At 43.2% G+C, this 17,921-nt stretch overlaps 1 protein-coding gene across 1 annotated transcript; it reads right to left on the bottom strand.

Annotated features, from left to right (window-relative positions):
* Positions 1–585: 585 nt before the first annotated feature.
* On the bottom strand, positions 586–17,502 carry LOC139475176 (organic cation transporter protein-like). Its single transcript, XM_071258432.1, has 10 exons — positions 17,360–17,502; positions 10,978–11,200; positions 9,138–9,241; positions 7,037–7,191; positions 5,807–5,975; positions 4,830–5,042; positions 4,202–4,422; positions 2,785–2,966; positions 1,961–2,112; positions 586–760 (listed from the first exon to the last, which is right to left on the bottom strand). Exons 1-10 carry the CDS (start codon positions 17,500–17,502, stop codon positions 664–666), a joined length of 1,659 nt encoding a protein of 552 aa, XP_071114533.1. The 3' UTR covers positions 586–663.
* Between the last annotated feature and the right edge of the window lie 419 nt (positions 17,503–17,921).

Below are 17,921 nucleotides of genomic sequence, written 5' to 3'. Positions count from 1 at the left end.
TTAACGCGTAGCGTAACGAGCGAACGCTTTAACCACTAGGCTTACCCACCGTCCTACAAAACATAAAAGTGACAAAACCATTTTCATAATCATATGAAATATCTGTTAAAATCCCTTGCACGCTTCCAACTATATCCTGAGCATGTATTTATGAAACTTGAATGTATCCTGTTCCACTGGTGGCACCCCTCACAAATGCATAACAATTAAGCTGCCTCTTTCCAGAAAAGAAGGAGGCCATTCTCCAAAACAGATGATCCGTTTTTGAACCCGTAAAAACATTATTTTGAATATTGCAAATACGATTATGGTCTCCCTTCAATTCGTAGAAAGCGTTGTTGGAAAAAACAATGACAGGTAATGTTGTTTTGGGTACCAGTTTTACAACGCGGTGACTACACTCCTTAAATTAGAGTTTTTGGGGCGGTGGGGTAGCCTGGTGGTTAAAGCGTTCGCTCGTCACGCCGAAGACCCGGGTTCGATTCCCACATGGGTAAACATGGGTGTGGCGCCAATTTCTGGTGTTCCCCGCCGTGATATTGCTGGAATATTGCTAAAAGCGGCGTAGAACCATACCCACTCAGTACAGAGTTGTGAAAGATACATGAATGACACAATAATATTAAATGCCTGGAAGGAATGCAGCGGACAATGTGAACAATGTTACACGTGTTTGTTTCTCTGTACACAATTCAGCTGTATATCTCCAGATGCTTTCTTGTCTGACGTCTTCATGTTGTACTTGGTACCAGAAGTTGACCTGAAGCGAAGGAACAGTATATATCTTGTATCTATTATGATACAGCACAACGTAATTAGGCTGTGTCTCAAACTTCACATCTTTCCGAGGCAAGGGAGTTAATCGACTTTAACAATCCAGTTTCTACACTTGCCGAACAAGGCTGCAATTATGGAGTTATATTTTGGCGGGACAAACGAGTATACGTATAGTCCAGTCAAAAACTCCAAACGAGATCGACATCCCGTTCATAAACAACATGGATTTCAACGTGCAGATTTTGGTCGACTGCAGGATTTGTAACTGATGGCGCTACTATCGAGCCCAGGACTTCCAGCCTAGTTCAAGCTCCTTCCCAGCGCGTGACACCTTTTGTCACACTCTCGTATAGAGAGCTCCGCGAACTTGCTATTGCTGTGAGGAGCTTGAGCCTAGTTATCGCAAGGGAGGAAACTTTTACAGTTACCTCCCTTGCCTCGGGAAGATGCAAGCTCCTTCCCAGCGCGTGACACCTTCGTTACACTCTCGGTAACATAGCGTAGAGAGCTCCGGGAACGTACTATCGCTGTGAGGAGTTTGGGGAAGATGCAAACTTCATGGAAGTTGGTAAAATGCATTTTTCAACATCCCTTCCGCCATGTTTTATGCTGCTTATTATGTGGCACACGACAGCGTGGCTTTTTGAAAGATAGGGAAATATAGCTCAAGATCATATACTTTGCATGCTTCTCTTGGCTTAATATGATTAAACCTAAATGTATAAATATTGATAACATGAAACATTCACTCGAAAATAACCGATCGATGATGGCTGTGGCAACCTCATCAGTGACATCCATTTTGGTTACATTTCAACAAAGGTTTTGTACTTTTCATCAACGTCGGCAACTACAAATGCGCCATATCTCAAAGACCCTGATATCTTAGCGAGGCAGGAGAATGTGGGTTTTGAAAGATTCTAAAAACATTACTCATCGCCCATCAAAAGGGCGGTAAAATGCATTCTTACCTTAAATTCAAATATCAATATAAAATGATTAAAGATCCAAAAATAAAAATGAGGGATACTTTCGTTAACCAAAAACGTTTGAAACAAGGTAATTAATAGAATTTTATAACCAAACGCAAGCGTATGTCAGCTTATACCCATATAGCGTTCTAATGAAACCATATCCTGTAACGCTCCTGTAGCCTCCTAAAGTACATCGAGAAAACACCTACTGGCCGAAGACTTTGGCATCTTCAACGGTTTCCGGTAGCGTAGTGTTCAGGGTTTCCGGAAGGATGAGCGAGAGACCCCCGGCAGCCACCGATAAGCCGCCGAACACAATGAGCGGCAGCGCCACCTTCAGGTCACCGCCTATGAGAAGACCCTGAAACACGGAATGCAAGGAACTGTCAGGTCCCGTTATTTCAAGGATAGAAGCAAAACGAACTGTAATTCATATGACACTGAAGAGCTAGTAAGCGAATTAGCAATAGTGGTGTCATGTGTGGATGCACGAGGTGTGTTGTGTCTCTCTTATTCCTTCGCTGTGCAAAGTTGCGTCTCTTGGGCACGCCAGAAACCTATGATTGTGAGTTCGAATCCCGGTTCGCCCCGATTATGTTTCCAGGTTTGTCAGCACCATACCCATGCTCGTGGGTTTCACCGAAGTGGTAAACGTCTGAGACCTGCATCACTTCGGCCTTTCCTCCCGTGATATAACTGGAAAACTGTTAAAAGCGGCGTTAAACCCAACTCACGCACTCGCCTTTACCCTGCCCCTTTGCATGTGAAGGATAACCTCAAAGTGACTCTAGCCATCATTTAAAAGCACATGAACTTGACTGACTCTTAAAAACATCTAGGAGTTCATCTTTGCTCGGTTGATTCTATTATTGTACGAAGATAATTTAACCTGATGTGTTACGATTCATCCCAATGTAAATCCCACAATGGTAAATCTAAACATTATAATGTATCAGAAACAACAGAATGGGTCAAATATTTAAAACCCTACTTTGGTAAGAAATAAAGCTAGGTTTGATGTCACTTGACTTACTAGATCAGCAATGTAGGGAGACAGCATTCCACCTATCTTCCCACAAGTAGAGCTGGCACCCACCCCGGAGTTGCGTACAACAGTCGGCAAGAGCTCGGCAGAAAAGACATAGATGATGGCAAAAGCAGCGGAAGCGCCGAACTTGCCGATCATAGAGAGTAGGATGGTGACCCAGGAGGGCGCTAGGACATAATTGACCTTAGTCGTTAGTATTGGTTGGTTGGCTGGTTGACTGACAGTGTTATCAAGATTTATGAAACATATTTATGGATGTTATAACTGTGTAAACAATATTTAGAGTACACACTGGCACCATCTTAACTCCTAGAGGGTGCTTGAGATTATACCATTAACCTATCCGGTCGGGATAAAAATTCGTTTGGAAAGTTTTCGAATGACGAAAAAGCGTTTCGTTGTGTTATGACTTGCTTCATAAATGTTCAGCACATGTTATGACGCGTCACATTGGAAGAATCGGAAGCTGAAATCCAAAAGTCGACTTCATTGTGTTATCACATGGCTATGTATGATGGTGCCAACCAACTTTGGCACCCCGGATGGCGAGCCAGGTTGAGTGGTAGAATTCCAGATGCCGTAGTTCAGTGTACGCTGGTACACGGATGACACTTTTTTAATGATGAAATATATTTTTCGTCTTGGTCATGGTCATGGATTCTATGTGAAATTTCAGTCCATTTTACTTGTAGCCTGTGTAAACTGATATGACTCAAAAGTTCTCAAATTGGATGATACGTCCCTATAAGTGGTATACCGGGTGGAAGGGGGAGGGGGAAATGACACTCTCATGTATGAATGGTTTGGTCTCTTTGTTTTTTAACGCCGCACTCAGCAATATTCCAGCTATATGACAGCGGTCTGTGAATAATCGAGTCTGGACCTGACTATCCAGTGATTGGCATAATAAACATCGATCCACGTAATTTGGATACGATGACATGCATCAACCAAGTCAGCAAGCCTGACCACCCGATCCCGTTAGTCGCCTTTTACGACAGGTATGAAAGGAAACATAAGCAATCTTCATGTAAGTAAGCGAGTGAGTGAGTGAGTGTTGTCGCTTTTAGAAATATTCCAGCAAGAACACGGCGGGGGACACCAGAAATGAGCTTCACACATTGTACCCATGTCAGGAATCGAACCCGGGTCTTCAGCGTGACGAGCGAACGCTTTAACCACTAGGCTACCCGACCGCCCCAGTGCGTAAATGGAGCCTATGGAGCGATGTATGGCTGTGGGGGATTTGAGGGGAATCTGTGGGGTCTTGAACACAGTGTGTGTGTAACCCCAACGGAAGCGTTGATAAAATCTACCTGTCGCCTATCGATCCTAATCAAGCCGAATTGTCGAACCGAACACTTGACTACCTGACCGCCATACATGTAAGTAAGTAACCTACCTAGATAGATGACTGGGAACAGCACGGCGGCACACGCCAACCCTCCCACAAACATGCTTGTACAATGGAGCAGCTTCCTCCCCACCCTGTCCAGCAACAGTATACACGCTACGTACGACATCGTCTCTACGGCGCTGGAGATGGTGTAGTTGAGGTAAATGTCGCCGCTCAGGTTCTGCACATTCAGGCCAAGACCGTAGTACACTATGTTCACGACAAACCTATAAAGGAAGAACTACTGTAGGAGCTGGACGATGGGAAGGAGTAATTATCTACGTGAAATACGTATCACTCGTGAAGATTCGGGGTGGAATAGGTCTTCAGCAACCCATGCTTGCTGTAAAAGGCGACTATGCTTGTCGTAAGAGGCGACTAACGGGATCGGGTGGTCAGGCTATCTGACTTGGTTGATGCAAGTCATCGATCCCAATTGCGTGGGTCGATAATCATGATGTCAATCACTGGATTGTTTGGTCCAGACTCGATTATTTACAGACAACCGTCATATAGCTGGAATAATGCTGAGTGCGGCGTTAAACAACAAACAAACATTTGTCAGAAAGGACATTGCTATTGGTATTTGATATCCAATGCTCCGAATAAGATAATTATATAAGATACTACTTGCCAGTTGAAGAAGATGACTAGTGTTCTATGTCTTATGACACGTGAGGTGAACAACTGGGTAAACTTTCCTTGGTCTCCCTCATCAAAGGTAAGCTGAGCAAACATATCGGCCGGAAGTTCTACTCCGTTTGTCTTTGCCGCTTTCTGAATGATGGATTCCGCTTCCGCTTTCCGACCACGTGACATCAGCCACCTTGGGGACTCTGGAATCAGCCTTGAGAAGTAACATTATACGTAGTTGATGTCAAGAGCTGTCGAGTTCACGAACAAGTTCACTAACGTGATTGCTAAACGTTATAAAAGGATAGTCTATGTTGGTGAGGTGAGGTGAAATTGGGTTTAACGTCACGTCCAAGATTATTGCACTTATATAGCGACGTGCATGCACGTGTGTGTGTGTGGCTGCTTGTACTAGTCCGGACTGATGCCGATTTATAGTGCTAGCTCACTGAGATACCATGCCGCAGTTTAGCATGAATACCCCACTCAGACCCAGTATACTGACTCCGAGCCGACCAGTCCTTGTTTCAGCCCCTCAATGCCAAGCGCAAGACATGGTAACAAAAAGTACCATTTTAGACTTGATGCCAAGTATGTATTACATAGCACCTGGTATTTTCCTGACACGTTGTATGTCATGGCCAGGACATATATATCATGACATGATATGATACATCGTGTTCCATATGCAAATATATTCATAATGTGTATTACCAAAATCGCCTCACGAGCAAAGTTAATCATTAAGAGCTTCAGTTTCTAGACGGTTTATTAGATTGACAAGTCCAGGGTCCACTTGCACAAAACGATCTTAGTGCAAAGACTATCGTAAGCCTGTGTTACGATCATTGTACCGCTAACATCGCTTTGTGCAAGCGGGCCCTGGTTTGGAGGTACTGTTGTCCTTTTGTGTAAATTTGAATTTGGTTTCTGTAAACATGAAGTCATGTGAGTATATCAGAAGAAATAGTCACGAACCACCAAAATCCAAACATGAGGACGGAAGGCACTGATATGACGAGTTGTAACGTCTTCCAGTTGCGGATGGCGTACGCTATCGCCACCAGGAGAAAAATGCCCACACTCCAGAACAGCTGAACTCCTACACCGGCTATCACACGCTTCGACGGCCCAACCATCTCTAGACCTGCAAGGAGTAGATTGCGTAGTATATTATTACGTATTTTATTATTACTTACGTATTTACATGTTCACGTATTTCTTTTTTATTAGTTGTTTTACGAATTATTAGTCCTGAGTGTTAAAGTTCAAAGATAAATAAAGTCTTCAATTATTTTGTTTTGTTTTTGCAAAATACTAAATGGTCAGTAAGGTGAGAAAAAGCGATGTTGGCGATAGTCGGACTTGTACAATCAACTCTGCCTTATGCATTTTGTCGCTTTATTTATCTTCAACTTTTCAACAGTCGGTAGAGATTTTGGTGGAGATTTCTTATGAATATGAAATGGTTTTTGTCTCTTTTTAAAACTTATTTTGAGTAGTTTATATCTTTTTGTTTATGTTACTTGTATATATTTTACATCAGGCTAACTTTCCAAATGTACAAAAGAAGCGACTATTCATTTGCATTGTATTGAGGCTGGGGTTATATTCACTAACTGCCGATACAATTCACACTCTACTACAGAAGCATGCAGACGAATCGCGCATCAAAATTGCACCAATCCAAATGTATTATGTTGTAGACAACCCCTAGTTTGTTTGTTTTGTTGTTTACCGCCGCACTCAGCAATATTCCAGCTATATGACGGCGGTCTGTAAATAATCGAGTCTGGACCAAACAATCTAGTGATTGACATCATGAGCATCGATCCACGCAATTGGAAACCGATGACATGGATCAACCGAGTCAGCGAGTCTGTCCACCTGATCCCGTTAGTTGCCTTTAACGTCAAGCAAAGTCGCCTTTTACGGCAAGCATAGGTTACTGAAGACCTATTCTACCCCGGATCTTCACGGGTGGACAACCCTCTTGTACCCTGCTAGTCCGGACTGATGCCACTTCTATATTACTATCCCACTGAAACACCATTCCGCAGTTTAACATAAACACCCCACTCAGACACAGTGTACTTAATCCGAGCCGAGTCTTCTTAGTTTTAGCCACTTAATGCCGAGAGACAGGCAGGGAAACAAGTATCATCTGTTAACGTGGCATTAAGCAACATTCACTCACTCATCACTTACCGAGCACGAATGCAATCATGAAGAGGGAATTCGAGGAGAGGGCGTTGACAACACGGATGACGATGAACACGTAGATGTTGGGACTGAATGGCGTCACAATGGCCGAGATCGCCTGCAGCCCGACGCTGATGAAAAATGTTATTTTACGTCCTATTCTGAAAGAAAACAAATCTGTTGACATTCAAAGTTTATGTGGGAAAGAGACAATGGAGGGTCGGGTTTAACACCGCTTTGGACAGTCCTACGGTTATTGGGCCGGTAGCCTAGTGGTTAAAGCGTTCGCTCGTCACGCCGAAGACCCGGGTTCGATTCCCGACATGGGCACAATGTGTGAAGCCCATTTCTGGTGTCCCCCCGCCGTGATATTGCTGGAATATTGCTTAAAGCGGCGTAAAACCAAACTCACTCACTCCCTCTTACGGTAATTACTGCGTGTCAGCTTGGCGTGTGAGGAAAGTGATGCAGGTCTCACAAACCAAGAAACACAATCGGGGCGAACATGGGTTTGAACCAATGATCATGATTCTTGCATGCCTTGGGACCCAACTCTGCACATCAAATCACGGCGCCTTAAACGATTGGACCATCGTGCCCCCGTGGATGGACTGTAGTGGACTTCGGTGAACAGTATCTAGAGTCAAGTCATAAATCAATCTTATCAGGCCTACGTTGGAAGCTCCAGTTCTATGTCACCAGCAGCTGTGGATATCCGACACATTTTAAGCGCCTCATAAATCCCGGGATAGGCTGATAACATGTACAGGAATCACGGTCAACAGTCAGCATGGCCCTGAGATATATGCCAAGTTTTGTTTCTTTGTTGTTTAACCCTGCACTCAACAATATTACAGTTATATGACGGCGTTCCGTAAATACTGGAGTCTGGATTAGCCAATACAGTGATTGACATCCATAGCATCTGTACGCAATTGGGATACGATGACATGCATCAACAAGGTCAGCGAGCCTGACCACCTGATCCCGTTAGTCGCCTCTTACAACAAGCATAGGTTGCTCAAGACCAATTCTAACCCGGACCTTCACGGGGGACAAGCATGCGTTGCTCAAGACCAATTCTAACTCGGATCTTGGAGGACAAGCATGCGTTGCTCAAGACCAATTCTAACCCGGCCCTTCAAGGGTGACAAGCATGGGTTGCTCAAGACCAATGCTAACCCGGACCTTCACGGGGGACAAGCATGGGTTGCTCAAGACCAATTCTAACCCGGACCTTCACGGGGGTAAAGCATGCGTTGCTCAAGACCAATTCTAACCCGGGCCTTCACGGGGGATAAGCATGCGTTGCTCAAGACCAATTCTAACCCTGATGTTCATTGGGGACAAGCATGCGTTGCTCAAGACCAATTCTAATCCGGACCTTCACGGGGTACAAGCATGCGTTGCTCAAGACCAGTTCTAACCCGGGCCTTCACGGGAGACAAGCATGGGTTGCTCAAGACCAATTCTAACCCTGACCTTCACGGGGTACAAGCATGCGTTGCTCAAGACCAATTCTAACCCGGGCCTTCACGGGGGACAAGCATGGGTTGCTCACGACCAATTCTAACCCGGGCCTTCACGGGGGACAAGCATGGGTTGCTCAAGACCAATTCTAACCCGGACCTTCACGGGGTACAAGCATGCGTTGCTCAAGACCAATTCTAACCCGGGCCTTCACGGGGGACAAGCATGGGTTGCTCACGACCAATTCTAACCCGGGCCTTCACGGGGGACAAGCATGGGTTGCTCAAGACCAATTCTAACCCGGACCTTCACGGGGTACAAGCATGCGTTGCTCAAGACCAATTCTAACCCGGGCCTTCACGGGGGACAAGCATGGGTTGCTCACGACCAATTCTAACCCGGACCTTCACGGGGGACAAGCATGCGTTGCTCAAGACCAATTCTAACCCGGGCCTTCACGGGGGACAAGCATGGGTTGCTCACGACGAATTCTAACCCGGGCCTTCACGGGGGACAAGCATGGGTTGCTCACGACGAATTCTAACCCGGACCTTCACGGGGGACAAGCATGGGTTGCTCACGACGAATTCTAACCCGGACCTTCACGGGGTAACGTGTCGAGAAGATGAAGACTCACAGATCAGAGAGGAAGCCCATAGCAAATGCGCCAACTAGACTTCCGGCGAACAGCGCCATGTTGGAATGCGTACGGAGGATACGTTTGTCACAGACAATGTTGAACTGTAAATGGAAATGCAAACTCTGATGTTATAGATGTAACTTATGCTCGTAATAGTTATACCTACCCTAAAGTAATTTGTCCTAAGTGCATGCTTGCATCATCTAACGAAAGCACCTCTAATAACTACTGCATGCTTGCACTCGTTTACCTAACGGATGTTCCCCTAATAACTACTGCATGCTTGCACGTGGGTACCTATCGGGTGTACCCGTATTAACTACTGCAAGCGTGCACGTGTGTACCTAACGGATGTTCCCCTAACAACTACTGCATGCTTGCACGTGTGTACCTAGCGGATGTTCCCCTAATAACTACTGCATGCTTGCACGTGTGTACCTAACGGATGTTCCCCTAATAACTACTGCATGCTTGCACGTGGGTACCTAACGGATGTTCCCCTAATACCTAATGCATGATTACACGTGGGTACCTAACGGGTGTACCCGTATTAACTACTGCATGCTTGCACGTGGGTACCTAACGGATGTTCCCCTAATAACTACTGCTTGCTTGCACGTGGGTACCTAACGGATGTTCCCCTAATAACTACTGCATGCTTGCACGTGGGTACCTAACGGATGTTCCCCTAATAACTACTGCTTGCTTGCACGCATGTACCTAACGGATGTTCCCCTAATAACTACTGTATGCTTGCACGTGGGTACCTATCGGGTGTACCCGTATTAACTACTGCAAGCGTGCACGTGTGTACCTAACGGATGTTCCCCTAACAACTACTGCATGCTTGCACGTGTGTACCTAGCGGATGTTCCCCTAATAACTACTGCATGCTTGCACGTGTGTACCTAACGGATGTACCCCTAATAACTACTGCATGCTTGCACGTGTGTACCTAACGGGTGTACCCCTAATAACTACTGCATGCTTGCACGTGTGTACCTAACGGGTGTACCCGTATTAACTACTGCATGCTTGCACGTGGGTACCTAACGGGTGTACCCGTATTAACTACTGCTTGCTTGCACGCATGTACCTAACGGATGTTCCCCTAATAACTACTGCTTGCTTGCACGCATGTACCTAACGGATGTTCCCCTAATAACTACTGCTTGCTTGCACGCATGTACCTAACGGATGTTCCCCTATTAACTACTGCATGCTTGCACGTGGGTACCTAACGGATGTTCCCCTAATAACTACTGCTTGCTTGCACGCATGTACCTAACGGATGTTCCCCTAATAACTACTGCATGCTTGCACGTGGGTACCTAACGGATGTTCCCCTAATAACTACTGCTTGCTTGCACGCATGTACCTAACGGATGTTCCCCTAATAACTACTGCATGCTTGCACGTGTGTACCTAACGGGTGTACCCCTAATAACTACTGCATGCTTGAACGTGTGTACCTAACGGGTGTACCCCTAATAACTACTGCTTGCTTGCACGCATGTACCTAACGGATGTTCCCCTAATAACTACTGCATGCTTGCACGTGGGTACCTAACGGATGTTCCCCTAATAACTACTGCTTGCTTGCACGCATGTACCTAACGGATGTTCCCCTAATAACTACTGCATGCTTGCACGTGTGTACCTAACAGATGTTCCCCTAATAACTACTGCTTGCTTGCACGCATGTACCTAACGGGTGTACCCCTAATAATTACGTTGTACATTGCATCCCTTGTGACTCTTGGGTTTCAAATGACCTATTTATGAGAAGAACAGTTAAGTCAATGTAGACAGTCAAGGAATGACATTTAATGTGTACCTCGGTTATGACATTCGTCTGGAAATCTGAAGTGTCGAACACCCATCTGCTGCATGTCTCGGTGTCGTTGCTGGCGCCGCTGTCGTTCATGGGACTCTTGTACAGGAGACACGAGGAAAGTGTGAATTCGCCGCCTTCTTTCACGTAAGGGATTGACGCATTCACAAGTCTCGCGTGACTCTCGCCTTGAATGTTAAACGTATCGTTGGGGGAGATAGCACATCTGCAGGGGAATGATAGAAAAAGGTTTACTTTCTTTAGACCACTATCGGTAGTACTAAAGTACGAAAGCCTATTGGGGTCAAAATTGAAATATGGAAAAGACACGAAAATAAATTCGTTATAACGGAAAAAAGATTCGTTATTACAAAAATAAATTCGTTATTACGAAAAAAGATTCGTTATTACAAAAATAAAGTCGTTATAACGGGAAAAAAGATTCGTTATTACGGAAATAATTTCGTTATTAGGGAATACGGTGTCTTTTCCATATTTCAATTTTGACCCCAATAGGCTTTCGTACCAAAGAGTACGGAGAAAAGTATCATTACAAATTAATATTAATCAAAACAATCCAACAAACAAGCACTTATTTTCTTATGAAAATCGTGTGAGTGGCGTTTGCTGCCGGTCGAGCAGCACCTGCTTACCCTTTTCGCGAAAACCTTTTCCAGTGATCCATTTATATAATTGTCACCACTATTTTGCCTTTTACGCCCAAAGAAATCATCGGCAGATAATCGCGACTGATTATTATCTGGTGCTGACGTTCTATGGGACAAAACAAGTGGTTTATCTTGTAGAGGTTTGGGCATGCATAATACTTCTCGGATATATAACAACCAATTGTCTAACGGTTCTTTGCATCTAAACAAATAATGAAATTCGTCTCCAACATCAGGTTAATTACATAATGTACATAGTGGATATTATTTCTTTACACCCTGCCAACGCCTGTTGGTCAGCGTGTACTATCATTGAGATTAAATTACCGGGCGAAAGAAAGTATAACTTGATAATTAGATTTGACAAAAAAAATAACAAAATGTTTCTAGGCTGAAAACAGTCGCCGAAACACTGCTAGGGTCCAATATCATCTATATTGCCCGTATCAAATACGTCACTTTCAAATAACAATTTCGTGGTTGTTGCCATCTTGGCCGCCATCAAACATGGTTGTATTCTTTCTTTTGCTTGGCAGTATATAAGGTTGGTAGTGGAGCTTGTTGGGGTATCCTGTATAGCACTTTCACAACCTTTATCGGGCGGTCGGGTAGCCTCGTCGTTAAAGCTTTCGCTCGCCACGCCGAAGACCCGGGTTCCATTCCCGACATAGGATAGTAACTCTGACAAACGCATGTACCTGTTAACATTGGAAGATGATGTGATACATCATACAACGTCCTTTTTCATTTATACCACGCGTTATTGTTTCAAATGGTACATCGAACTCTGTGCATAATAATAAGAATTATTTTTGAGTCTTTTTAAAGCAGAGGCCATTGAAGGTTTCCGACTTTATCATAAGCATGGATTTATGAATGTTACTAATAATTAATGATGAGTTAGTGAGTTGGGTTTAACGCCGCTTTTAAAAAGATTCGAGTTACATCACGGCTTAATGTGGGAGGAAAGCCCGAAGTGATACAGGTCTCAGACGTTAGCACTTTGGTGAAACCCACGAGCACAGGTGTGGTGCTGACAAACCTAGAAACATAATCAAGGCGAACCGGGTTTCGAACCCACAATCATAGGTTTCCAGCATGCCCAAGGGACGCAACGCACAGTGAATCGCGGCGTCTTAGATGACTTGGCCACCAATGCCCCCAATTAATGATGATACCAGCTTACCAAATCGAGAATAGTTAGTTACTTCAGCCACGGCCCAAGTTTTGATTAATTTGTTTGTTGCAGATGAAAATCTTGTACATAATTATTTTGTCATTTTAACGCACTATGATCGGGAAGATCCACAGTCTCACCCACGGGGGTGTGAAACGTATTACCTTCCTAAATGTTCATATTTTTATGTGCAAATTGTGTGGGTGGTGGGTGCTGCCTGTTGAGCAGGCTGTGATGACCCTTTTTTCGCGAAAAACATTTCAATTGCATGGTATGAACTAATCTGGTCCAACAACTACATAAACAAATGCACCGTGACCAAAATAAAGGCAGTACCTGTGTTTTGGAATATCCAGGAGAAAGACAGGAACCATGGCCTGAATAGCTGTAAATATGGCGGGAATACACACGAGGACGTACATGCGCCTTTGGTACGATCCAAACTCTCCCACGTGGATCAGAATATCATCAAACTTCATCCTCAGTGCGTACAGATCTCACTCAAATGACCGTTTTCAACAATTTGACCATGCAATCCTTGCCCACACGGAGATGTGCGTGAGTGCCTTCATTTGAAACGGTTGATTTAGATGAGAATAGAAAGCAATTAGTTGACAGGTTCACGTGGGACGCAATGTTTGTTATCAATAGCAGGGAGTAATGTCCAGTTCACTTCATAGATAACGTTCAAAGCTTCATTTATTGTGTCACACGCCCGATGTCAATTGAGGTTATTGGGGTCAGTTGTTTTGTGTTATTTGGAAGATATTGAGGTGCGTAGTCCTGCACCATGACTGTGGAATATATTTATTTTATGAAATCAAAAGTGATCTAGATATATATACAAAAGCAAGTCTACCCAGCTCTAGCTATCCCTATTCCACATGAAATCAGCATCAGGAAAATTATTTGTTTTATAGCTGCTTGTACTAGTCCGAACCAAAGCCGGTTGTATAGTCCTTGCCCAGAGATACCATGCCACAGTTTTAACATGACTATCCTACTCAGACACAGTATACTGACACCGAGCCCCAGACTCCTTGTGTTATCCCCGAACGTCAGGCAGGGTAACAACAAATGCCATCTTTTAACATCTTTTGGTGGGAATATGGTAGTGTATTAATATAGTACCATGGCTTTAAAACCATTATGAGTGAGTGAATGTTATTTACAATAAAAGCCAGTAATGTGCTTTCTGTAGCACACCTGGCAAATGTTTAAAACAGGATACAATAAGTGTTGGCTTAAATATTGCAAATATTCCTTCCTTCCCGCACTCACTCACTTACTCACTTACTGTATGTACGTATGACACTAATTTTAATGTTAGGAATTTATGAATGTCAACTTTTTTATTACGAGGAACACAACATTTCGGAGTATATTCTTGCTCCTTTTTTCAGGTGAATAAATGCTATGAGGCAGAGGACGTATATACTTCAACATGGAGATGATGCAGTAATACCCATCAATAATCCAAGTGATGGTTTGTTTTTCTTCATTTTTAGGGGCTGAGAATTTTTCTTTTGGAAAGAGAGCTGAGATGTTTTCTTTTACGGCACATGTCAGATTCAACCTATGGAGAGAATGTTAAAATTTCCTCATTGTTCCCTAAAACATAATAACTGTACAGATGTAGGTGATTTTGAAACAGAACCATGAAAATAGCAGTATAATAAAGTATTTGGTAAAATAAAAACTAAAATACAATTTTTTTACACCACCATGTGTAGCAAAACCAGTCAACTTGACACGTTTGTATTCACATCTACTGGAGGAACGTACTTTTCAATTACTAAGATGATGTGGTTGATGAATAAAGTAGCATAACCTTTACTGTCAACTGACGAAAAAAAACCGTTTCCAAATTGAAAGTTGGACACGTTGGATCCAAACCCCGAATAGTGTTACAAAATGGTTGAGAATCAATTGTCCAAACACCACCACAACAGTTTGATGAGTAATGCACGAGCTACATTATCCAGATCAGTGGAACTTGAGTTTGAAGTGAAACTTTTGCTGCACTTGCAGCATGCCAGGCTACAAAGATATGGATATATGCGTCCTTGGCCGACGCCAAAACTAGCCATGCACCATAACAATACCCCTGAACGTCGTGGAGCCTTTGTTCCCCAAAACATTTTTAAATTATTGAAAGTCCACTCTAAAATTCTCCAATCACAAAGATCAGTTTTGCCTCAGATTGGTCAGAATTAGGATATACTCGCTTACATCATCACAACATAGAAACAGGTGACACCAGACCCAAATTTCACCCGATGGTGTTTTTGGATGGAATCGCCTCCCTTTTGACCTAAATAATGCTCCTATGGCATTTCAGCAAACCATTTCAGAGGCATTAACGAAATCAATTGCGTTACATACTGATATATGTAGATGGCATAATATTTTCGAAAACGTTTTTGGAACATCTGAGTCACCTCAAGGTAGTAATCTAAAAGATCAAAGAAGCAGGACTCACTCGAAAACCAACCCAATACAAGTTTGCGACAAAACAAGTCACCTACTTAGGGCATATCTTCAGCAAAGATGACATCCATGTCGATGTAATTCAAAAATAGATTCAGTTACACAAATCCCACACCCATGTCCAACGTGTGGTTGCATCACGCGTTGCTCATGCGTGTAAGGGGAATTAACTTCTAGGAAGGCAGTAGTGCACATCATCATACACGGCACATACTTATCATATGATAGTGCATCTAATATGCCACAGTTACATAATCATGTTTGTTTGTTTGCATTTGACAAATATGATGTAACGAATAATCCCTGCCAAACATTTACCTGTAATTGGTGAATAATTTTAAGCATCTTATATCATATGATATTCCTATATATTCGCAAAGAACACAGGAAATATATACATTCATAATTTCCAATCTTTGCCCTATTAACACTTTTATTTAAAAAAGGCAGCAAGCTCCGAAAACATTACAATTACATATGTATATCTTTACATTTGTCAAGCATCATGTAATAGATAAATCAAATAAATTTATTTTATATACTGCCCCAAACTAGTACCAAAGGTAATTTTTAGTTTTAATTTGAGTACTCGGTTTCTGCAAAATCATAATAGCGCGTGAGTGTAACGTAGTGTTGTGTCAAAACTGTGGTCATACGTATATACGCGACTAACGGGATCGGTTGGTCAGGCTCGCTGACTTGGTTGATGCATGTAATCGTATCCCAATTGCGTGTATCGATGCTCATGATGTCAATAACTGGATTGTCTGGTCCAGATTCGATTATTTACAGACTTCCGTCATATAGCTGGAATATTGCTGAGTGAGACCTTAAACAACAAATAAATCATAAGTATACATATGACATAGAGCGGCGACAAGGATATCTGTACAAAAATGTATTAGTTAAAAAGACTGCATTCCGTAAATTGATGTACACGCAGCACGTGTATAGTGTCGTGCAATCTAGTGACAACCTGAAGAAACAAATGCACCGTAAGAAACAAAGGCAGCACCTGTATAGCGTCGTGCAATATAGTGACAACAAGAAGAAACAAATGCACCGTAAGAAACAAAGGCAGCACGTGTATAGTGTCGTGCAATCTAGTGACAACCTGAAGAAACAAATGCACCGTAAGAAACAAAGGCAGTACCTGTATAGCGTCGTGCAATATAGTGACAACAAGAAGAAACAAATGCACCGTAAGAAACAAAGGCAGCACGTGTATAGTGTCGTGCAATCTAGTGACAACAAGAAGAAACAAATGCACCGTAAGAAACAAAGGCAGTACCTGTGTAGCGTCGTGCAATATAGTGACAACAAGAAGAAACAAATGCACCGTAAGAAACAAAGGCAGCACGTGTATAGCGTCGTGCAATATAGTGACAACAAGAAGAAACAAATGCACCGTAAGAAACAAAGGCAGCACCTGTATAGCGTCGTGCAATATAGTGACAAGAAGAAGAAACAAATGCACCGTAAGAAACAAAGGCAGCACCTGTATAGTGTCGTGCAATATAGTGACAACAAGAAGAAACAAATGCACCGTAAGAAACAAAGGCAGCACCTGTATAGCGTCGTGCAATATAGTGACAACCTGAAGAAACAAATGCACCGTAAGAAACAAAGGCAGCACCTGTATAGCGTCGTGCAATATAGTGACAACCTGAAGAAACAAATGCACCGTAAGAAACAAAGGCAGCACCTGTATAGCGTCGTGCAATATAGTGACAACAAGAAGAAACAAATGCACCGTAAGAAACAAAGGCAGCACCTGTATAGCGTCGTGCAATATAGTGACAACCTGAAGAAACAAATGCACCGTAAGAAACAAAGGCAGCACCTGTATAGCGTCGTGCAATATAGTGACAACAAGAAGAAACAAATGCACCGTAAGAAACAAAGGCAGCACGTGTATAGCGTCGTGCAATATAGTGACAACAAGAAGAAACAAATGCACCGTAAGAAACAAAGGCAGCACCTGTATAGCGTCGTGCAATATAGTGACAACAAGAAGAAACAAATGCACCGTAAGAAACAAAGGCAGTACCTGTGTTTTGGAATATCCAGGAGAAAGACAGGAACCATGGTCTGAATAGCTGTAAATATGGCGGGAATACACACGAGGACGTACATGCGCCTTTGGTACGATCCAAACTCTCCCACGTGGATCAGAATATCATCAAACTTCATCCTCAGTGCGTACAGATCTCACTCAAATGACCGTTGTCAACAATTTGATCACGTTCACCTTGTCCAAGCAGAGATACTAGCAATAGGTCAGTGGGTGTCGAGAAGTTGCCTTTAAATAATACATTTCAGTTAGATAACGGACCACGCCACTGATCGGGTCTTTTGATATAGGACCCACTGTTTGTTATCATGGTCGACCTACGTGTCCAGGTCATGTCACGGATAACGTTCAAGTATTTTGACATTCATTCAAATGACAGACGCGAGCAGTCAGTGGAGGTTATATATCAACCATGAGCCCAGGGGGTCAGTTGTTTGGTATTATTGGGAATGGGTTCGATAAAGAACTATGACTAATAACTATAATAATGAGTGGACATTGTTTTTAAAGGGGACCAGGATCTGGCTTTTTGGGGAGC

This window comes from Haliotis cracherodii, unplaced genomic scaffold, assembly GCF_022045235.1.
Source record: "Haliotis cracherodii isolate W230 unplaced genomic scaffold, xgHalCrac1.p SCAF_3, whole genome shotgun sequence".
Taxonomy (NCBI): Eukaryota; Metazoa; Mollusca; class Gastropoda; order Lepetellida; family Haliotidae; genus Haliotis; species Haliotis cracherodii.
The sequence above is the reverse complement of the archived record's forward strand: the minus strand, read 5'-3'. Positions and strand labels throughout refer to the sequence as shown.